General features: G+C 40.2%; 1 protein-coding gene across 1 annotated transcript in view; it reads right to left on the bottom strand.

Annotated features, from left to right (window-relative positions):
• The window catches only part of CLDN10 (claudin 10), a 90,021-nt gene extending 69,353 nt beyond the window's left edge, over positions 1 to 20,668 (bottom strand). Inside the window, exon 1 of the mRNA XM_042461003.1 lies at positions 20,244 to 20,668. Within this exon, the coding sequence (XP_042316937.1) occupies positions 20,244 to 20,457 (214 nt within the window). The 5' untranslated portion in view covers positions 20,458 to 20,668. The remainder of the gene's footprint in view (positions 1 to 20,243) is intronic.
• Between the last annotated feature and the right edge of the window lie 4,298 nt (positions 20,669 to 24,966).

Genomic DNA, 24,966 nt, shown 5'->3' with positions numbered 1-24,966 from the left:
TTTATATTAGTTTGTTCCTGTAAAATATGTTGGAGCCCACAGTCTAGCCTGAGATGGAGAGAAGAAAAATAGGAAAAAGTGAAGAGTACAGATTTTGAGTAAGAAGTAATATTTACCAAAGAACTCCTTAACTCCTAATCTAAACATCTTTAAAGAAATAAGATATCGTGAAAGAGAAAATGAGAGATAGAGAGAGTGAGACCAAAGAAGTATACACCACCAAGAAATGTAAACTACTATCCCAAGCCTTCCAGGTGATATAGTCTATTAACACCAACCACTATGGACTTTAACTTCATAAGGTTATGCAAGAGGTACTGGAATGCAAACAGAATCTTACTGTCCAAGCATCCCACTTTGACTGGGAGAGTCCCAAAAGCTTTTTCAACTGCTTTTAAACTGTCCCAGTTTTCCCCTGCTCCTTCCACTTTCCCCCTTTGTCCTCAGTTTATTTCTATCGCTGCAAATTGAGTGGAAAGTGCAGAAGTAGTTTGTTCTCTGTTAACTCAATAGGGGAGCGGAGAGGAAGGGGTGAAACCTTGTTCTTCCCTGTAGTATCAGGCAAAAGCAAACTGCTGCAGCCTCTCCTAGCTTGTTTATTCTTCCTCATTCATAACATTTGCCATCTTGACCATATCTGATGTTGTTTGGTCACATTTGTCCCGCTTTTCATCTGTGCAATGTCGTATGTATGCATACAACAGAGTATGCAGAACAGAAATAAAAAGTGAAGCTACAGAAAGAGAACTCATTCCATTTATTAACAGGCAGGGACTTTTAAAAGTAAAATCAGAACCTTTATCAGCAGTTTAAACATTAGTAGGTGATGATGCTAATCTGTGAGAGCCAGTGTGTTTGAGCATTAGACTACAACTCTGGAGATCAGGATTCAATTCTCTGCGCTGCTATGGAAAGCTGGGTGATGTTGGGCGAATCATATATTCTCAGCCCCAGAAAACGCCACTATAATGACACTACTTATGTGCTAAATGCTCACACAGCAAACACATGCAAGAGTAGTGTCTCATGTGTCATATGGGTAGGAGGGTGCAGGGTGAACAAATGTCTCAAAGCTTTCTATCTAAACAATAAAATACATACATGAATTAAACCAGAGTCTTTGAAATAAAAAAGCTCTTGAGTCATAGAATTCTTTATAATCCTCATCCAAACATAATGTAATGTTTTACAGGAAACGGTTACAGGCTTTGTACTAAATATTCTGCAGTGTCTCTGACTGCTAAGAAACACAAATGGCTCATTTTATGCATCTAGTCTGGATCCATAGGCAGCAACAGATAGTAAAGCATGAAATTTTAAAAGTAGAAGAAAAATTGAACTGTTTTCTTCTTTCTGAAAGGGTCTTGTTTCTTGGCTCAGTATTATGTTACAGAAGCAGAAGATCTACTACGCATCTTTTGGAATTTTAACTATGATCAAGGAACAGGCCTATTATTAATAGTGCAGATCTCAGGTTTAGGTGCAAAATGTAGGGATGGCCTATCCTTGCAGTAGAAGAAGGAGGTCACATTCTGAGATGGCTAAGAAGTGAGGGTGTGTGTTTTAACAGCTCTCTCCTGGTCAAAATAGCCTACGGGTAACCCCCCCCCCCCCCGCAACAACTACAAAGTAGCACATCAGGGACATGGGGGCTATCTCAGCTTGTTTCTATTGTAGATCATTTGTCAGGGTGGGCAAAGAAACATTCAGGTCTATTATTTGTCTATGCACTGCTTGAAATTGTACAGTCTCTTCCATCACCTCAAGGCTGTTTCATTCCATAACTCCATTATTCTAGAGCTTTTGGGTACAGCCAATGTTGCATGCATTTTAAAATGTTATGGAAATGGTTCAATCACATACTTCCGCAAACATTTATTTGTTCTTTTCATCCCCATGTAAGCCTGCCCTCCATTAATTTTTAAAAGAAGAAACAGATGGGATGGGGAGGGAGTCATGATCTGGATCAGGTCCATGTGTGCTTTTTTTAATTACAAATGTTTTGACCCATTCTATGCCTTCTTTGAAGGCATAGAATGCGTGCTCTGGCTACTTCCACCATTGTTAGAATAATCCATTGCCACTGTTCTAAGCTGAAAAAGACTAGAGAAAAGCATACATCTGTGTCTAATGTAGGTGGTGGTGAAAGATGTGTTTTATTTTGGGCTGGTTTGGTAGTATGGCCTTGCTGCCCTTTCATCTCAAACTTCCTTCATATGTATAATGCCATAATTTAGTAGTGAATGCAACTTAAGAAATGCTTGGGGAAGGAGATCTTGTCAGGGTATGGAAAGTAACTTATAAAATTTTAAAACAACATAGGAGCTCCTTTTTATGCCCTCGAAAGGGTGCCATAGCTGCGGCAGCGCAGTTATATGGCTCTCCTTTGGCACTGCGTCATATGCTCCAACACACACATCCAGTCATGCTGTCAATGTATGGGTGTTTTGTGTTCTGCTAGAAGCAAGGTGAATGGTGGTGTGGGTGGGGTTTCCTTTCCTCCCCATTCTCCCTCATGCAACAGTCATCATTCAGATGCCCAGTGGTACACATGGAATGAAAATAAGGCTCCTGTCAATATTAGCATCTCTCTGGATTAAAAAACAAAACCCTCATCTCCTGTTGGTCCCAGAAATTCACAGGGAATAGTCAGGGATGGAAGGTATGTTGCTTGGATATCCCCCACTCTTTGCTGGTATAATACCCAAGTCCAGATCAGTCCTAAGTCCTTTAACATGAGCAGATGTTCTGTTCTTCTGTTACCAGGAGAGAAATTCTTGCGATTTTGGTTCGACAAGTCAGGATAATCCCAGAGCCTGATATTTCAGGGCCAAACTGTGAGACCAGTAGTGTTACTAGGGTTGGCATCACCTGGTGTGATAATGCATGGTAACACACACACACCGTTGACTTCCTCCCATGCCACACCACACAGAATCCTTAGGAATGTTTGTGTACTAACATTACTCATAAATCTTAACTCCCATATATCGCTATGTTGTGACAGAAATGATTAGCAAAATTAAAATTATACATTACAATATCATACACACAGCCTAAATGTATTTACTTATACACAGTTTCATGTGGTTAAAGTGACAATTTGGTAAGATGTGATATTTTTCCATAAAATGTTAAAAGAATAATTTTTAAATTTAAAAATTAAAACTTGCGGCCTCTCCTTTATTCTCATGCTGAGCCTTGCCACATTCACACTATCTCTTCTACTGAGCTCTAGTGTTTTAAGGGGGGGGGGGGCAGGTAATGTCACAGCCTGTTTCAGCCAAAAGACAGATACTTGGGGGGCAGTGGTATAATCCCCCCCTTAGTGTGTCACCTGGTGTGGCCAGCATCCCCGCATACCCCCAGTGATGCCCCATATGAGACTTAGGGACGTTCCCTGAAGATGTCATGGGGGCAGGCCCAAGTGATGCTACAGAGGGAGGGCCATGGCCCTGACATTTGGGAACCCAGTTCCAAAAGATTTCCAAATATGAAGAAATGCTTCTCATTCTGCTTGTCTGATTTTAGTGGCCAGAACAGGGGCTGGGATGTAGCAGTAAAGAGTAATATGACAAACCTCATATTATTCCTTGGGGATGGTGGAGAAATTATGTAATCTTGGGGAAGGTGAATGTAGTGGAGGATGACTCTAATTTCATTTTGAATCAGCAGGATCAGACTCAGTGTCATATGGTTTGTATGGAATGGAATGGCAGCAGCTTATGAAATCAGTTAGTCAGTCTCTGGTTAATTGTGCCAATGTACCAATACTGCTTTAAGCATAGTTAAATTAATTTAAAGGGGACCACATAATCACCTTATTATCTCTTTGAAACAATGTTGCCAAATATTTTTAAAGCAGGTTTGGAATGTGGGTGTTTTTTTTTTTGTTGTTGTTGTTCCAGGAATTAAGTGTTTAATGACTGATCTCATCATGCTGTTTTTAGCTTGGGACAGGCTGTGCAGAGCAAGTCCGAGCTTGATTGCTTGACGGATTGGTGGGGTATGAAGATGGAGAGGAACTGTGTGGGATTAAAAACCATAACTGAAATCACCTCTGTTATATTAGGGTTTCTTGAAACAAAACTCTCTGAAACAGAGCTGAGATCATAAAATTATGTTTAAAATAATTAGTTTCTGAAGAGTTTCCAGTGCAGTTACTCGTTCCAAGGCCCCATAAGCATAGTTAGTTGCTATTACAGTTTTGAGTTTTCAAATGTTGTGTTTTACTGTCTAGATTCTCAGAAGCAACCATAATAGTTACTTTAAAGAACATCCAAGTGCAATATGGTCCTCTCAGTTACCTTGTCATTCACTCAACACCCACAACAGAACACAAAGCAGAAGTGTGAGGCATGGCACAAAGTACATGTTGCAAAGATGTGATTATATTTAGTAAAGAGTCTTATGGCACTTTTTAAAAAGTGCCTGAAGCGTTTTTTTTTAAAATGCATGAAGTGCATTCAGATTCATCCAGTTGATTACTTAGGTCAAATAAAAAGTGTTAGTCTTTAAGGAATTGTTTGCAACAAATCATGACTGCCTCCTTGGAAACTGTGTTTAATGTACCTGTCCTGTTGAAGTATTAGAACTGGAGACATGGCATGCAGAAAGAATTGTCAGTTTCCCACAAGGCATCCACCACATCCGGAGAATACCAAGTTGGGGGGGGGGGATGTTAATTCTTTGTAGCCCTGTTAGTCTGTAAAATCAGTATGTAGAGAGATCGTGTAGCAACTTTGAGACTAACTGAAAGAAAGAAGTTGGCAGCATGAGCTTTCATAGAGTTAAATCTACTTCCTCAGATGCATTTGGTGGAGTGGACAGCCTATATATGCCATTTGGGGTGAGAGAATGTCAATTCAAATTCAAAATCCTTTGTGTATGAAAATGAAGTGGCAAGTCCAGTTTGGCACTGGAAACTAGCCTGTAGATGAAGAAAATAGATGCTTGTAGGACACCCCCCTGAAGATGGGGTCAGTTAGTGTTGAAATGTGTGTAATCTGACAGGAAGCCATTTACTTTATTCAATCCATTGCTGATGGACTGTAGTCTGTGGATGAATTCCAATTCTGCTGTTTCTCTTTCCAATCTACCTTTGTAATTCTTTTGTTCAAGGACCACTATTCTGAGATCTGAGATGGAATGCCCAGGGAGACTGAAATGTTCTGCCACTGGTTTTTGTATATTCCCATCCCTAATACCTGATTTATGTCCATTTATCCTCTGGTTCAGGGACTGGCCTGTTTGACTGTACCACTGTCTCAAGGGCATATGTTGCTATGCTTTCTAGTGATGCCACTGTCCCAAGGAAAACTGCTCATTTACAATGTGTATTTGTGGATGGAAGAAAGTAGTAGTAAGTCATTCTTGATGGGCTGTGGAAAGATTAAGAGGACACTACCACTGGCAATACCTCACAATTCAAAAGATGTTACTCCTATCATTCCAGTTTAATGTTACAATTTAGACAATACTTTAAAGCTTTAATCTTAATAAAATGCTATCATTCTGCCTTTTTTTGTGAAAACAAAGTGCTCTGAGCATCAGCTAGTTTGGTTTGTTTCATAGTGAGAGGAGTCCTGCTGTTTTCATGCTAATTGTTTATATGTACTTATATAAGCACTAGAAGGTCACCTTCAAATAGATGTGCCTTTTTTCCATCCAGGAAAGGAAATATTAAACCTCTGAGTCCCCATTTCCTTTGGAAACCTGAATCAGGGTTCATCATTCTGAACAAATGGGCCGTTTCAAAATGACAGATTCCAGGAAGACCTTGTGTCTCATTACCAGCTTGGGGAAAAAAAGGTCAAAGTCCAACCAACCAATCTCTCTGGTCTATGAGGATAGCCGATTAGTTAATATAGTTAATCAGATGTCACATCTTAAGATAAAAAGTGTACAACGTTTGCCCATAGAATTCATGCAGACAGAAACCATTTTGTTGCATTCCTGTCATTATATTGTAACTCAGTTTGCTTCCCACAGTGGGAGAAAGGTGGGATATAAATTAAATAAAGAAAGAATACGTTTCTTTATCTCCTCTTGGCAATGGAAATGGTAAATGGCCATTTTTTTTTGGCCTCTGCCCACTGTATCTTCTGCCCACTCTGTTTCTTTTTTTGGCAATGAAAAAGAAGCAATATATTTTTACTTCCATGATGCAACACACACAGCACAAAGGCATGGTTTATTGTTGTGCTTTTCAAAGAGTTCAGAATTTTTTTAAAGAACAATTTAATAATAATAATAATAATAATAATAATAATAATAATAATATTTTATTTATATCCCTCCTCATCCCGTAAGAAGAAGGTTTTTAAAAATAGTTAGTTAAATGTAATTAGTTACAGTTAACTTATACTTAAGACCCTTAATGTATACTTTGTTATAATTCCCTTTTTGAACAAAAAGCAGTTGGGATATGGCCACATGCAATATGCCTCCTCCATAATAGCGTGTGGCCATATCCCAATACCTATAAAAGTAATTAAAGGCTATACACCACAAATATAATCCCTCATTAAATTACAACGGGATTTACCAATTACATATTGATAAAATGAATTCATTACATGTAACAATTTATTTATAAATAGTTATTTTCAAATTCTGGCTTGACTCAAAGATGTGATTTGAATTTAGTCCATATGTTTCATATTTGATTTCAGAAATTGGCTTAGATTATCAGTTTGAGTTATCCTAATGCTTTCTATTTTCAAATCAAATCAAATCTGATATGCTTCATTCACTCTTTCTAATACTGTATAGATTCAACAATATCAAAATTCAGAATATCTAGCATAGTAAAATGCTAATCCAGGGTGCATGAGCCAGCATGGTGTAATGGTTTGAGCATTGGACTATGACTCTGGAGATCAGGGTTTGAAACCTTGTTTAGCCATGGAAACCCACTGGGTGACTTTGGCCAAGTCCCACTCTCTCAGCCTCAGAGGAAGGCAAAGGCAAATGCTTTTTGAAGAAATCTTCCTAAGAAAACTCAGTGCTAAAGTTGTCTTAGGTTTGCCGTAAGTTGGAAATGACTTGAACAAAAACCCAAAGTGCATGTCTACTGGAGATGTACCTGGGGAATATAATTTTTGTACTGTTTGGGGGCAGTGTAAGCTCTCCTAACACTCTTTTGCTAGGAAGCAAAGAACCACTCCCCCATTGCGCAGCAGGCTCCCATACTGTGCTATTAAAAGCAGAAAACCTCATAGTGGGGATGTACTCCCCCACAAAAGGAAGCCAGCAAGACAAAGAGAATGGAGTGGCATGACATGACTTGCTCGCCTGATGTGCCAGCAAGAGGATAATGAGGGTGGAGATGTAGATGCCACTTCTTCCCAGCAAAGAAACACTACAACCAAGAAACACCTAAACATTACTTCCTGGTGGGAAGAGCTACTCAACAGAGGAACACACTGCTTTGGAGAGTGATGCAATCTCCTTCTTTAAAGGTTTTTAAGCAGAGGCTGGATGGCCATCTATCAGGAGTGCTTTGATTCTGTTTTCCTGCATGGCAAGGGGTTGGACTGGATGACCCTTGAGGTCTCTTCTAACTTGATGATTCTATGACGGAAGTGCCCACCTCCCTGTAAAAAGAAGGATAATGTGACTGTAGTGCCAAAGATGTTCTTTGGCACAGTGGAGACACTGTGGATGCATCTTCCTCCTCCATTGCCACTACCTGAGTCTTTGTGGGCACAGGCACAGCTTCTGCAACCTCCTCTTGCTTTTTCAAAGGCAACAAGGAGGGTGGGCATCTTTGACAGCTCTCTTGGTGGCAGAAAGGATGAGGAACAGGGATCCCGAGTAGCTGGAAAGAGAGCATTCGATTTGCCACTCCTAGGGCTACACCACCTGAGGTGAGTGCCTCACCCAGCCTAATGTCAGCATCTGTCCTTTGTTAAAATGTTGGCTGGAATTGCTGAGAGTTTTTTGAATGCCAAAAATAATGTAGAAAAGGTGTCATTGCCTACAGTGTGTGGTATGTGAAGTCGAAGGCTTTCATGGCCAGCATCCATAGTTTTTTGTGGGCTTTTCGGGCTATGAGGCCATGTTCTAGAAGAGTTTATTCCTGACGTTTCACCAGCATCTGTGGCTGGCATCTTCAGAGAATGTTGGCATAGAAGAGAGCTGGATGTATATATACTATGTGACCCTGGGTAGGCAGGAATGATTTCCATGTTAATCTGTGTATTGTTCTGTTGTTAATGCCAGGGCCTCAGGGTGAGAGGATATGCAAAGGAGGATTAGTGTCTGCTAAAAAAACTAATGTGTGGTATCATCCCACTTTTGACTTTAGAAAAAGGATTTTCAAAAATTAGCAAAAGCTTTTTAAGTCTGATGTTAAAAACAACCATAGGACCATGTTAAACGCCCCTAAAATCCTCCCTAGCCATAACCCCTAGCTTCAACAGTTATATAACGTGTTTACTTCACTGCATTTATGTTTTCTTTTGCTTGTTAGGAATTTCTGGAGAGAGTTTTCTTCCATGCTTATCAGACTGGTGAAGAATGAAGTTTTTGGGCCCTGTTTACACAAACTTAGAATTGCACTGAATCTCTCAGCAATTACTTTTTTAGGGACATGAAAACGGGGGTGGGAGAGAACAGGAGACAGTAAAAGCATATGCATCTTTAGTTGGAAGTAATCCCCATTGAATTCGGGTACAAACTGAGTGTGCATACAGTTAAGAACCCCTACCTATCCCACACAGTATTTTGGGGTCCTCATATTTTCATATTGCATATCTGGAGATAGGATGTTTTTGAGAGATCAATGATCTATCAGAAACTTGAGGTCAGGAAAAAAAGGGAATGCTTCCCAAAGGCTTCTCAAAGGCATGTGAACATCCAGGAAAATAAAACCTACAAATCTAAAGGGCTCCTTCCTTTCCCCAAGTAATCTGTATTTCATCTCAAAACCTGAGTCAAAGGGTCTGTTAACACGTAAAGCACTAAGCCAATCTCCCTATGCCTACTGCCTGTTTGGTCCCCAGCCAAACTTCTTTGTCCATCTGTCTCAGGGATATCTCAGTCCAGTCACTATTTTTGTTACACTATAATTAAAGCCATCAACCAGTCTGGAATCCCATTTCGATTCCTAGGACATGTCATCCAACCTTTGTTATCTGGCCAGTGAGCCCATTGCCTAGGGCTAGTTTAAAGGTATAAATATGGTTACAAGACTTAACATGATGATGAACCTATGGCACACGTGGCAAAGATGGCACGTGACGCCATTTCCCCCGACACAAGGAGGGGGAGGAGGAGGAAGAGGTGTATGCTTCTTCCTCCTCCTTTCCAACCCTTCCCGGCATCCAGCTATCTTTTTGGAGGCAGCTGAAGGCCGGGAATGGCACAGGGGGAGGAGGAGGAAGAGGCATACGCCTGTTCCCCTCCCTTCTGACCCTTCCTGGCCTTCAGCGCAGGTGGAGGAGTAGGAAGAGGCGCCCACCTGTTCTTCCTCCTTCTGAACCCTCTCCAGCCTCCAGTTGTCTCTCCGGAGGCAGCTGGAGTCCAGGGATGGTGCGGTGGGACCTTCCCCGGCCTCCAGTTGTCTCTCTAGAGGCAGCTGGAGCCTAGGAGTGGCACAGGGAGAGGAGGAGGAAGAGGTGCTCCTGTTCCTCTTCTCCCTGCCCCCCAGGCCTTCAGCTGTCTCTGGAGAGGCAGCTGAAGGTATGGGAGGGTGGGGGAAGAAGTTTTACCCCCAGAGGGCAAAAGTTCCACCCTGACACCTTTTAGTTGGGGCACTTGGTTCCTAAAAGGTTCACCATCACTGACCTAACCTCTGCATACACAGCCAGCATACACACCAGCACAGGGGTAGGCAACCTGCGGCCCGCGGGCCGGATGCGGCCCGGCGAGGCCTTGGGACCGGCCCCAGCCCGGTCCTGCCACCGATTGCTACCGGGGCCTTTGGGGAGCAATTGTCTATAGAAGCCTCAGAAACATGCATTTATATTAACATTTTTTAAAAAATCAGCAATTTTTTTTGCGTGTCCTCCATTTTTTTTTTAAAAGTGTCTTCCATTTGAAAATTTTGTCCTACATTTGTCCTGGTTTATTTATATATTTAATTTTTAAAAAAAATTATTTAATTTTTTAATTTTTGGCTTCGGCCCCCCAGTTGTCTGAGGGACAGCAACCTGGCCCCCGGCTCAAAAAGGTTGCCTACCCCTGCACCAGCACTTTGTGTATGTTCTGTGTCACCTTCAGACTTCCCTGTCTCCAGCTTTCTGCACATTTCTCATTGGACAGGTAATTATAACCCCACTGCAAACCCTTGTAAATTCTGCTATCCTATTCCCACTCTGAATTTTTCTAAATAAAAACCTTAATTCACCTAAAGCCAGGAGTCCTCCTAGTTAGTACGTTACAAACGGGCATAAAGTACGGACTGGGTCCGTATTAGGAATGGAAAGGGGCGTCACTTCCGGACGCCCCTAACCCTAATACGGACCGAGTCTGTACAAAATGGTGGCGCCCATTCCACATGGGGCCTGCCATGTTTCTTTAGCGGACACGTTGCGTCCGCACATCGCACAGCACATATGATGCTGCGAGTGCGCCATTGGCACCTCACGGCGTCATATCCGTGCTGCAAAGAGAAGCGCCATTTTTGTGCTTCTTATTTGCAGTGCGGAGGAGCCTTGCGGTTTGGACACTGGGGCTCCTCTGCACTGCAAATGAAGGTGGTGGCAGACCACCCCTTCTGGGCGGTCTGTAATGCGCCCTAGTTTGACAAATCTTTGACAAACTCCTAATTTGAACCAAAATACCATAATGGTCTGCACTAGACATTGCAGAGAAATGATAGAAAGGACATGTAAGCATCTCTCACAGGTTCTCACATTACTAGAGGCTGGTTTAGATGTCAACAGATGGCCTGAACAGACAGGCCAAAATAAAGTGCTTGGGGTCCCTTTGGAGGTATGCTGTTTAAATGACACACACATCTTAAGAGGCCAGAAGCTGCACCAAAGCTGCACTCCATTCCTTAGGACTGGAGCCTGGCTTTGGTGTGGCTTCCGGACTTTTAGGATGATAGAAAGGATCACTGGTACTCAGAAATTATAATTTACAAGGGTCCAACTATACATTAAATGTGCAGTGTCCCTTTGTATGATCTCTCCCCCCCCCATCATTTAAACAGCATACATCCAAAGTGATCCAAAGCAGCTTTATTTTGGTCTGTCTGTTCAAGCCTGAGTCTCCTCCTCCCTTTTTAGCTCCTGTGAATGGTGTGTGTGTGTGTGAGGGGGTTGATTTTGTATTTCAGTAAACTCTCTGGTAGTCTCCCTACCTGTGTGCAGTGGACCCAGTCTGGATTCTTGCTTCTGATCCTACTTATGGGGGGAGGGGGGAGATCATACAAAGGGACACTGCACATTTAATGTATAGTTGGACCCTTGTAAATTATAATTTCTGAGTACCAGTGTTGCTTTACTTTTAAAAAATCTCCCTCTACTTTTCCTCTACCATGACTGTAATTTGCTCTTCTTCTGAGCAAAGTGAGAAGAATTTTAGTTTTTGGATGACCAAAACCAAACAAGGGAAAGGCACATTCCAATGGGAGACTCAGAAGTAGGTGTAACTGTATCCCTGTGTGGCTTAAACAGCGACAAAGGCTTTAAATCTTACTGCATATGTTAAGCAGCTCATGAATGCAATTATTTCTCAACTCTTATGTAAACTGTATTGTGGAATTCCTATACCAGACCAGATTGCTTTACAGTAATTTTCTTTGCACCATAAAATTATAATACTGTAGCCAATAGTTTAAAATGCTTGATTACACAGGCCTGCAAACTTGAGGGTCATAAAAACTTTTAAAAATGTATGCTGGTTATATAGGAATTTGGTGTTCTGAATCCAAAAATGACTTCAGATCTGCTCCATCGTCTACATCTATGCTGTAATATGTGACTGAATGAAATGACCTTGCAAAGAATTATCCTGCAAAGAGTAAGGAAGTGGTTAAAGCCTTCTCATAGACTTTTAAAACACTATAATTCACTGGTAGGAAACACACAAATCCATTCAAAACCACTAAAAGAAATCACACTAAAATGAATCAGTGCCTGCACTAAATCAAAGCTGAGTAATAAATAAATAAAAATATTGATTTTGTGAAAGAACTGTGTGTGGTATGACATTTTTAATGGTTTTTTTTAAATTCAGCAACCCAAAATATATTAAAAACAGCTACAATATTGAAAAAAGGTTTTTTCATTGCAGGCTTGCGTTCTTATTCAGCCTCTCATTTCACCTACCAGTGTAATACTACACTTCAGGAGCCCTTGCACAGAGTGGTTAAAATTAGTATTCCTAAATGTCATTTTGGCATGCTGCTGAGTAACTCTCGGTCTTCTAGTAAACAGAAGCAGTTCACAGACTGTATAGCTTGCTGTCTTGAGGTTTATATGTTCAAAGAAGAACTTATTGTCATTAGTGATAATAGGTAAAGTGAGATAAATTGACAAAAATAGTGAGAGGTAAGTAGCTCAGTGGTAGAGCACATGTTTTGCATGCAGAAGGTCACAGGTTCAGTCCTTCCAGGGATAGGGGAAGATCCCTAGTTGAACCTGTGGACAGCTGATACCAGTCAGCTTGGACAATACTGAGCAAGATGGGACAGTGTTTTGATTTATTTGGCAGTCTGCTGTGCTAAATAAAGAACAGATGGTGGAAGATAGGTAGATATGACCATATGTGTCATAAATATTTATAACCAATGGTCATGTTTAGGGAAAGCAATAAGAAAGCATTTGCAAGTTTGAATGAAAGCATAAGACAGTAACCAGAAATTCTGCATCAAATGTATTAAGCCAGAACTTTTTCATTGGGACAGACAATTGGGAATATACCAGTTACCCCATAGCATTCTGTTTATGTTACCCAGCGTATAGGGAGCCATGTTGTCTTTAACAGCCTAGCCTATTTCTCCTCAGCTTGGAGCCTCATGGCATCAAATAAATCAACATGGCTCTGCTCATTTTCCCCATCTCACCAACCTTCCTTAAAAGGGCTTAAGAGAAGGTACATAAAAGAACAGGAGGAAACGTTTTCAGAGGACTTCTTCACACAGGAGGCAAGCATCATTAAAATGTGATTAAATTGTGGTAATAGTGCAGTCGGGGGAAACCTTATCACATCCCTGCATGCTTCTCCCATTCGTGTCCCATGCGTAAATTGTAATGGATATGTCATTGGGTAATAATGGGAGTTTCCGTTATTCCCAATGATGCATCCATTACATTGTGCCCCATCCATCCCCTCCCACTGCTTCACTTGCCCAGGCATCCCTTGGCCATCCTAGATGGGCATCTGGGCAAGTGAGAGAGTGAGTGAGATAGCAGGAGTGTAGGAGAGGAGAGGGTAGGGGAACCGCCATCACTATCTGGCAATCTTTCCAAGTTCTGGCCAGGTGGCTGGGGAGGGGGAACAGGTGAGCGAAGCAGTGGGAAAGGTGAGGCAAGCCACTTTCCCCTGGGCAGCTCTCCTGTACCAGGTGACACCAAGGCCAGTGACACTAAGGACACTGGCATCCTTGTACTCCTTGCAGTTGGTATATTTTCTGATAAAAATCAATTAATTCTGAAGAAAGTACCATAATGGAGCATTTGTATTAAATACATTACTTTTTGATCAATATTAGTGGGAGATTGCTTTTGTCCCAAATTGTGTCTGTCTATGATATGAGGGCAAAATTCAAATGTATGGAGGCAGCAAATATTTTTTTTGCTACCATTATGTGAATATTTTTGAATCAGGTGTTTGTGAATAAAAACATTGATCTGTTGTGGATTTTCCATTTATGATTCCTTTTCAGCTATAGTTGAATTTGCAAAAGACTAAAAGTCTAATCTGCATAGTTAAATATTCACAATACTGTATAATTTATTTAGAATAAAATTTGTAATTTTATAATTCTTAGAAGGCTCAGGGAAGGAGTACTGGGAAGAATAGGAACCCTCTGACTAGTCATTAATTCTTAAAGCCTGACAATAATATATTGGTTATTCCTCAATCAGTAGTATATGGAATGTGGCAATCCATGCTTCTTTCTCAGGTGCCAAAAGGCCCAAAATTTGCTCAGAAGAGAAGTATTTCCCACTTATCACTAAAGGCTGACTGCTCTCATTTGGATTCTTTGAAAGGAATTTTCCCTTGCCCAAAATAGATAATCATTACAAAACAAGTTAAAGTCTGTGGCTTTATATTTAACAGGGCCCAGAGAATCTAACACCTTGACTGCAAAAATAATGCAGTTTGACACCACTTTAACTGCCATGGTTCCATCCTATGGAATCTTGGGATTTATAGTTTACTGTGGCACCAGAGCTCTCTGACAGAGAAGGCTCAATGTCATACAAAACTACAGTTCCCAGAATTCCATAGCATTGAGCCCTCGTGGTTAAAGTGGTGTTAAATGAGATTATTTCTGTAGTGTGGATGCAGCTTTAAAGACTCTGGAGGAGATGTGCTGGCTGAGACTCGAGGGAGCAGGAAGGACCTAGTACTGGAGGAGGATCTGGAATGTAGAAGTGGCCAGATGCAGAGATGGTGCAAGCTTCTCCTCTTCACTTGAGTCAGAAAGCAGCAGAGGGCTAATACCTGCAGCTTTTATTATTCTGCAAGATTTAGGAGGTCTACTTAGAGGAAACCCCTCTGGACATATCTTGCCAAGAAAATCCCATGATAAATCCGCCATAAATCAGAAACACACAACACACACTCAGGAAAGCCTCAACCAGTTATTGAATCTGGTGAGGGAATCAGCTCCATAAACATTCATGCTGAAATAAACCAGTTAATCTTAGGACTTTATCACACCCGCTTTTGTCAACGTTACGGGTATGGGAAGAGGACACTCGTGTGCGTGCATGTGACCATCCCAAAACGGATTTTACCGCACACCAAAGCGTCCTCCAAAAGGCCCCGTTCCGTTCTGTTGCGGCAATCCGTTCCTGTTCAGTGCTGACGGGCAACATTTTTGCCTGAATGGGGAAGGCTTGGCGCCAGGTGATGGAATGGGGCCTTTTGGAGGATTTGGAGGTTTAATCTTAGAAACCAAAAGGTGACCAAATATAAATTACCATGATTTTTGCGAGAAGCTCATTACCACAATAAAACTGTGGCAGCAGTTCTTCCTTCTTGTAAAATGTCCATTTAAAACCCTTAAAATAGTGAGATCAACCAAAATGCACAAAATACAAAATGCAAGGTTTTGAAGCTCCACTGGCTTCTTTAAAACCCTTGTCACTGTAAGCTATAAGTGCAGTAAAATCCCAAGTACAGCTTTTCCACAGATCATGGTTAGCTTTATAGTCTTCATAGGTATATATCTAAATATCTATTTAAATTTTGAGGGCAGGGAATTTTTCTCATCAGGTTCTAAATTGTATTGAGATAAAGCAGTGTGGTATTACAAGAATGCTGCCCTTTGGAAGAGGGAAAATATAGTGGCAGATATCACTGGCACCCCCCATCAGAACTAGTGCCCTTTGCCTTGGTGTGCTGTGGGAATGCCTTGTTCTTTCTTACAAGACAGTATCTTTAGTTTTCTCTCTTCCTTCCTTTCATGATGGTTGCCCTAAACATTAACATCATCTGCTGTGTTTGCTGTTAGGCAAGTTCTTTATAATCTCTTCATTTATTCTTCCAAATAAATAAATCCACTAACCTTGTACTAAGCATTTGCCAAGATAACCACTGTCCCTGCCAACCAGATGAGAGAGCTCTAGCTATAATCCTCAGGACAAATAGTAACCATGTGGCCAAGGTATACGCTTCATGATTTGACAAACTGTTCATCTTCTATTGGCCTGACAAATATTGAGGAGAACGTTAACACTTTGGCTTCCTCCAGATTTTCGCTGGTAAAGGGTAAAACTATTTTCATCACATGGCAGAATAATCATGCCAGGAAGCTCATGCAAAGAAGTAAACTACTCAGAAAAACTGTTTTACTCCATGTTGTTCAGTCATTCTTCCAAGTATAAAGAGCGATTCACCAGGTCCAGATGAGTAACAGGCTATGTGAAAAAACTAGCACCTAACCATCCAACTAAAGAAGCAGCTACACATACAGGTATTGTAATAAACCCCCACATTTGTGCTATCACTTTCACTTGTGCTTCCTGGGTGGTTGAATGATGGGTTCAGTGCGCTTGCGAGTGAAAGTGATGCATGTGATGACTTTCACTGGTGCTTCTCTGCTAGGTCAATGACTGGCCATTTGTGAAAGTCCTTCCCGTGATTGGGCAGGAAGGACAGGACAGAGAGGGGGCAATGAAGCACTGTCTCTAATGTAATAATCTCCAGTGAGGATACACATGACAGCTGCCTGGTGTCACTATGGAGTGTGAAGAAAATGAGAGAGTGGGGGAAATCAAGGGCAGCTCTGAGGCCAGAATACTCTGAGAGCAGCCCAGAGTATTCTGGCCAGTGTAGATGAGCCCCTAGTTGGAATTTTCAAGGAAGGCTACCATAAAATGCCAGGTGCTATCTTCATAGAAAGGCAATGACAAACTTCCTCTGAGTATTCTTTTCCTAAGTAAACCATATGAAATTCATGGGGTCACCATGTCGACAGATGACTTGAAAGCACACCCAGCTGTCGTATCCACTCACTTTCTGGCACTGACATAGTACTGTACATTGTTATTATCATATTTGTATCTGACATTTCCCCCAGACTGGGACTCAAGGCAGCTTAGGTTAAAGCAGAGACAGCATATATATATATATATATATATATATATATATATATATATATACTGCTGGAACAAAAAAAGTTTTCACCCACCTGCAGAAGAAGAGCAAGGACTGCACTAGTCTAACCACTCTAGGAAGGGGATTGCAAAGTCTGAGAGCAGCCACTGAGGAACCTTATTCATTTATTCAAGGTTCAGAGTTTAAGCACACATCAGTTTGAAATGGCTTTGATAAAAATCAAAGAAATACCATTGCCATTTAAAAAAATACATTGATAAATTGAATTGTTAGTCTCACAAGAAAAGAGCCATTGAAGCAGTGGATCTTCAACAGACCTTACATTGCTTTACTACATTTCCATTAACTCCATGGGTCTTTAAATGGGATTAACAACTGCATGTAAGGTGTAGTGTTAAATGGCTCTCTTCTCCCAGTTGCATTAATTTTACTTATTTGTTTTCACATTAATCCAATTCTGCAAAATGGACAAGGAAGGGATAAAAAAGAACTAGCTTTTTGGAAATCTCTGGAAAGCCTAATGTACATTTGGTTTGCCTAGAATTGAACAAGTTGAAGCCCTGTGAAATGAAATCTTGTCCAATCCAGTCCACAATATTTACTACTGTAAGTACAGGATATTGCCAAAGAATAAATAAAAAATGAACATTACATTAAACAAGAAAGAGTCCACTGACATAAGCACAGATATAAAAGGTGTAAAGAAATTATCAGCTCTTTAAAAAAACCCATCTAAACTACACAATGCAACGTTGCATCTAAACACTTCATAAAATTTATCAGGTGGAGCCTTTTCAAACCAGAAGGCTTTGTTGCAACCTAGTGCCAGTTGATTAAAGGTTTCCATTCTAATTTTCTTTGCTTCAGTCACAAACTGTGACATGATAAGAGATTTCCTCTTGCTCATCAGATAACAGATTGGCTATTGTGTTAGAAGTTGGCCAACTACTGCATTGTATCTCAAAATATGATAGCAAATGCTCTCTAGGACAAGTTTGCAATGGGCAGCATGACAGACAGTGCTCTAAATCTTCTGCACAGTAATTTTTGCAATGCACAACGTAGACTATGTTCCAGAGGAAGCAACTGGCAAAACCATATCTGAGTATTCCTTGACTTTAAAAAAAACAACTGAGGTGTTCATGGGGTTGCCATAAGTCAACAGGCAACTTGTAGGTGTGTGTGGGCATGTGTGCAAATGTGCGCGCGCGCACACACACACAATTTGTTAGTTAGAGGGGTGTGAATATATCTATTCCCCCCCCCCCCAAAAGCAACTGACATTTGTTGAAATGCTAATTCTGTAAAAACCTTCTCCAAAGAGGAATAGGTAAGATTAGAGAGCTATCTCAGAATCTGATTAACTTTTTTAAAATAATAGCAAACTATTATAAGAGCAGTTATAGGTTATGACTTCCTTATCTAGGGATAGATGGAATTTCTCAATTAGCTTTTTATAGCTAACATGAAATTGAGACACAGCAGCATGTTTTGCAGGAATGGAATATATCTTCATTCTGTTCTGGCATGTTTTGGCTCATCCCTCTCAACTTAATTGTTTGTACCAAAAGTTCTGAGAAAATCAACCGCTTCATTCTGGCTGCACCAACACCAAACCATGGGTTTTTTCAGTAGAAAGCAGACCTGTCTGCTCTCAGTGGGGCAGCTAGCATGCCAGGGTAGAACATGTTTGAATTTGCAATCTAGATGAACAATAACAATCATTATATTCTGAAGAAAGGACCATGAAATAGAAAATCCAGCATGAAATTACTGAATTCACACTTATCAAGCTGTTCACTTCTCTAATCTGTCTCTTGAATTGAGATTATGAGATTTTATCATGCTATAAATGTTAATTTATTATTATCAAAATGCTTAGCAGCACTACCGTACAAATGGCCACTGTCAATATTTTACATACATCCAAGACTCCATATAGTTATCAGTCGGTCAGATCCATGCTAATTAATCATGTATAGCACAGACCTATTGAATTAAATGAAGTAAATAACAATTAATATGTACCAAGAAAATCCCATGGTAGGTAGCCCTAAGGCACACAACACTAACAACAACAATGTACCATTTAAATTGGTATTTTCTATCCATCACTAAGTGTGCTCTAACTCAGTGTCTGCAATTTTTGTGTGTGTGTGTGTGTTACATCCTCACTGTGACCACATTTCTTTACTTTTCTCTAGTTCACAAGTCTAAGTCACAAATCCTATCAGAAATGTGCTGATTGCAAGTGAATGTTCTAACCTTAAAAGCATTCATATATGGGAGACAAATTACTAATTGTGTTACAGTGGATCTTTCTTCTTGATCTTGTACTCTTGGAAAATTGTACAAGCTTAAATCTTGAAAATGGCATGTGTGTTAATTAGCCACATTTCTTTCAAAAGTACTGCAAGATCTCAAAGAGGAATGTCATGAGGCTAAGACTCATAGAATCTTCAAAGACATCTTTCACAGAAACTTCAGATCCTCCTGTTTAAGCCAGTCTGTTGTTTTGGAGCTACGTCCCTTCATTTTCAATTATTTTATGCCTTTTAGCTTAGGTTAAAGCTATCTGAAGCATTTGTTATCTTGTCTGCTTCAGTGCTAAGGTTTTAGTGGAAGGCCCTTCTCTTGGTCTTACCACATCCACAGGGATATCTCAGAAACACAGGAGAGGACCTTAATGGTGGCACTTCCCAGGGTTTTGGAGTCCCTCTCTATGGAGTTTAGGATGGCCTGCTTCTCTCTTCTTCCATCAGCAAACATAAACTTTCATATTCTCATAGGCCTTCATGAACAAAATGCAAGCGCTGTTTTAGTGACTTTTGTCCCTTAACTGGTTTTGTTTTAAAATGTCCATAATACTATGGATAGTTTAATAGCTTTTGAACAATAACTTTTTGTATGCTTTAACTTATGTCCTTGTATGTACTTTTATCTGTATTTATTTAAATTTCTGTAAGGTGCCCTGAGGGCTAATTTTGGGGGGGGGAGATGTGGCATATCAATGGAAGAATAGCTGTGTTGTTGTTGTTACCCATTTTCTTGCTTGCGCTTTGGCAGATGCTGCCGCCATCATGTCTGTGTTTTTGATGTTACTACTCACTAATAGACACAAACAAAAACTTGTTTTGTATACACAATTTTTTATATTTGAATTTTGAGGAGTGTTATAAATCCCAAAATTAAATAAAGGGAAGCCTCAGCAGCAGTGAAAAGGGCTTGGAAAAGTTACTTTTTAGGACTGCAATTTCTAGAATCCTCCAGCAAGCATGAGCATAACTTTTCTAAGCTCTCTTAGTGATGAGAAATCAAAGGAGCACAGTTCATACGGGCCTCGCAGAAGCCCACCTGCCCAAACCTCAGACTCCAGATGAAGGCACACATGTCTTCTGGCTTCATTTTAAGAGTATCACAAAGAGCATGTTTCCTCCCCAGATAACAAGATCTTCCTTAATTGTAGTGATATCTTCTACGTTCCTTAAACTTACCCTCGATCTTGAAGATAGTAAAATGAGGTCTACAGTGGAAAGCACCCATTGCATTTCCTGCACAGTTCATCCAAAGCCCCTGGAAGATCCATGTTGCTGTTATCACTGATGAAGCTCTGCTAGTTACTTTCCATTCATTGGAGACGGTGGCTGCAATAATTGCTCCTAGCCCACACAGAGAAAAGAGAAAGGCTATGATCTGTATTCCTGACATATTCCAAGTATGGCACAGAATCTCCAGTGGGTTGTTATATCACAGTGGAGAGTGTGCTTTTTTGTAGCCTAGTAGAGTATTAGCACATTACATGTGAACAAGTGTCACAGCATGTTAACACAAGTGTAAATCTTGTTTTTTGATGTGTCTAGCTGGCACCTGTAACCTTAAGGCATCCACTGATGTTAAAAGAAAGAACATATAACACTGATGGGAATATTTAGCAATGGCAATGGATATTAGTGTACTATGAACAAGAGATTCTACAATGTTATTTTTTTTAAAAAAATATTTCTCTCTTTTGGCATTCTGGCTTTAAGTTAATACTTAATTTGTAGTTAATCTGAAACACAACAAGCCTCTTACCAAAAAACAATAAGTGCAGAGTCCAAGCTGCACAGAAGCGTCTCACACTGCTGTTAGCAAAACATATTTTAATATAAATATATATTAATCATTATTTATTTATCATGGGAATGTATTCTGCACTGCCCACCAGGGTTCCCAAAGCAATGTAAAATAACTTATATTTAAACATTATTTATAAACAGATGAATGGAGAACCATGAGGTAAACTTGAAAGTTACTTTGAAGAAGAAGAAGGAAAGCAATGAAGTTTGATTGTGAGAGTGATATCTTGAGACCATAACTCTTCCCTGGATCTTTCCCCCCATCCTTAACGGAAGTGAATGTGATCTGTCTTTAGCATATACTCCACTCCCTTAGTCTTATTTTTATTTTAACAGTTCTCTTCTGGTACTACTGAGAGGTGACACTGGTGTCTTGCATGTGGCCTGGGCAGTAAATCTGCTGTGGGCTGTAGTGTGAACTTGCCAATGGGCAAACTTATTTTCAGAATAGAGTGCAATACTTTGGGTTCAGGTTAACTTGGAGGGGATTCATCCACTGACAAGGGAGTCAGCAGCTGCCACTGCTGCGTTCCACACAGCTGGAACCAAGGCATCCAGTGGCAGTACATGCAGAGATGTTGGCTGCATGGCTTGCCCACCGAGTTGGATAGTTACTCTAAAAAAGAACGAATGCCACCAGTGACTGAGGAATATGGTAGGGCGATGCTTCAGGATCCACAAGATTGTGAGTTTGATCCCAGGGCTCCAAGCTTAACTCAGGCTTTCATCCTTTCGTAGGTCAGTAAAATGAGTACCCAGCTTCTTGGGGGAATTGGCTTACAGATTGTAAACTGCTTAGAGAGTGCTGAGTGGTATAGAAATGTAAATGCTACTGCTATTGCTAATTGCTAAATTTTGCAGGTGCTGGTCACCAATTGAGAAAAGTGGGGCTTGGGTCTATAATGATAATGATACTGCCTCTCCTCCTTCTCCTTTAAAAATAGGAAAAAACAAGATGGCAAGTTGCTTTTCAAGAGCAGTAAGAAGGCAGGAGTAACCACAAAGAATGTTGTTAGCAATAGCTGTATGGTTGAATTTAATACCTCATGCTCTGAGGGACTGGCTTGTCACTTTGGGATTAATTAAGGTAACATCAGAACTTAGAAAAGTAGCTGGGGGATTCTGGGAACTGTATTCTCCAAAGGACAATGCTATAAATAATACAGATGATCATGTAGGGACAATTGTCTTTAAGAACATTTTAAGTAAGTGAAATGCATGTGAAGTCTAAATGAAGGAGATGACCATCTAAATTTGAGATGGGTTGGGTAGGGAAGTGGCAAGTAAGGATGGATACATTTATCACTTTAGCTTTCTGTAGCATTTAGATTTTTCAGATTTTTGTATATTCTGATCAGAAAGTATCTGAAGTAAAATTCCCCCCTGTTTCTAATGGCCTTGGGGAAATTGATTAGCTTAGCTTTCTCCCAGATTTCAGATCAAAACTAAACTAAAAAAAATAAATTCTCAGTGTGGCATAGTGGCTTGAGTGTTGGACTATGATTCTGGAGACCAGGGTTCGATTCCCACCTTGGCCATGAAACCCACTGGATGACCTTGGGCAAGTCACATGCTCTCAGCTTCCGGGGAAGGCAATGACAAACCTCCTCTGAACAAATCTTGCCAAGAAAACCCCATGATAGGTTTGCTTTAGGGTTCTCACAAGTCAGAAACAACTTGAAGGCACACAACAACAACACCCCTATTAGTCAGACCAATCAGTCCAGAGTGAAAAATTACTTCCGTGCTTCTTATGTAATTAGATATAACCTTGATCCTGAAAATCTATTAGGATGAAAGCAACCTGAAAGGACTATGAGAATCATAAACTATAACTGTATGCATTACAATAGTTCTGTAAGAGTCAAATGGAGAGGCTCTATGTTGTTGGATGAATATGGAGATGTCACTTCTGTTAACTATAAACCAAGCAACCATAGGTGGCCAGGTGGAGCAAGCAAAGACAACCCCTCACTTTACCCATCACTTGTATGAATAACCCTGTTTAATTAAAGGACATTTTTTTGTTTGAAAGCTACTGAAGCTGGAGGCTGAGGGATTGCCTGATGGTTTTCAAATGCTGCTTTTACAAGGAGCTGGTGAAGGTAATCATGTAGCTTCAGTAAATCAACAGGACATTTATGTCACCATATTTCCCTTTTAGAGATCTCCTACTTTTGGAGATATTCCTCTTCATAATTGTCCCTTTTATCTGCATGTAGCTTTTGTGCACATCACTTAGATATCACTGTGAGAAAAGATAATCTTTTATCTTAGTGTCAGTTAATTTAATGTTTAGGACCCATCTAGATAACAGGAAGTTCTATGGTTTTATTTGAAGGGGGGGGAAATGCAACTACACTTGAGTCTGTCGGTAGAGTTATGGTCACAGCACTGGAAGGAGTGTTGCTTATCTTTTGGAAATCCCACAAAATCTACATGCATGTTGATGGTAGTGTTGCTAAATCAGTTATGCAGAAATCAAGCAAAACACTCCCCATAACCACATGCACCAGTCCTCTTGGTGGCATCATTAATGAAAACAGACACAGTTTATTATTAAAATATATTTAATTGTGTTATTATGCTTAATGGACCAATAGCATATATTATAACTATAAAATAGAGGATGCCTCAAAGTGTTCCACGATGTTGATGGTTGAGATATGTAGTTCACAACACCGATTGGTTGTAGATAAAAGGTTTGCTTTCCTTTTCACATAGAGACAGCTGTGGATGCTGTTGTGACCATGCCATTACAGCTGTTGTCATAATTGTCATTCTTTTTTGTGAATGGGGATGTATATTGATAATTTTTAATCTGTTGGCCACTGTTTTGCTTTCCTTATTTGTTGGCATATTTTGTCTAACACTGGAATTGATTCTGTTTGTGTGATCTGAAGCAGTTCACTTGGGATATTGTCTGTTACTGGTGATTTATTCTTTACAGTTTCTCTGAGTGCCACTTTCACCTTGCTCTCTAAAATTTGGGGTTCATCTTCATTCCATGTCTCATTCATTTTTTCGCTTGTTTTATATAGCTCTTCTGTGTATAGTTTCCCTTGTCTTTTTATTTCATCCTGATAGTGTAGTATGTTTCTCTTCTGATTGTAGAGGAACCCCTTCCTTGGTTTGAATTTCCTTTTGTGTTTACAGATCAGGTCTCTTGTTCTTCCTTTTTTTGTTGTTAGTTTTTTGTTCTTCTTGTTGTTTATTATAGTAGCTCTCTTTATCCTTACACAGTAGTGTTTTAACAGTTGCATTCAAAGTGGTACACAAAGTGCTATTAACAATGCAGTGTGATAGGGCACTTAGTGTTGTTATTGTTGGGAACTCATTAAATGTATTAGACCTTTTTTGTAATACAATTTTAGATGTCTTACAACAATAACAAAATACAAAGTAAAACTGAAACAATATATAAGACATCCAATTAAAAATGACGATATATCTAATTTTAAAAAAGAATGATTCAGCTGCTTTCCTTTATTTCAGCAGAAAGGAGATACAATACCTGCATTTTTTTCTGCAGCGGCAACACATTAGCTGGTGTAGAACTCCACTGGAGCCAGTGTGGTGTAGTGGTTTGAGTGTTGGATTGTGATGCTTTGATTCCCAGCTTGGCCATGAAACCCACTGAGTGTCTTTGGCCAAGTCTCATGCTCTCAGCTTCAGAGGAAGGCAATGGTAAGCCTCCTCTGAAAAAATCTTGCCAAGAAAACCCCATGATAGGGTTGGCTTATGGTCACCATAAGTCAGAAATGACTTGAAGGCACTCAACAACAACAACAACAACAACAACAACAACAACAGTACACCACCAGCAGAGAAACCTACCAGCAGGGAAAAAAGGTAAAAGACCTGAATGTGCATTCTGCCTAAGAGAGAAATCTTTGCTTCTGTACATACATGTGCATGTGAAGGAGGGGGGGGATGCATGTGACTCAGGATTATGTGAATTTAGCCTTCAGTGATCATAACACATAGCAAAAAACACCCACAAGCTCTGAAGTGGGAGGATAAGGTTAATCAGTAATTTCTAGTAATTTATTTCAAAGTTAAAAACTCATGTGTAAACCTATTTGCAACTTCCTTCCTT

This window comes from Sceloporus undulatus, chromosome 3, assembly GCF_019175285.1.
Source record: "Sceloporus undulatus isolate JIND9_A2432 ecotype Alabama chromosome 3, SceUnd_v1.1, whole genome shotgun sequence".
NCBI classification, from domain to species: Eukaryota; Metazoa; Chordata; class Lepidosauria; order Squamata; family Phrynosomatidae; genus Sceloporus; species Sceloporus undulatus.
Note: the sequence above shows the minus strand (reverse complement) of the source record. Positions and strands in the feature narration are given on the sequence as shown.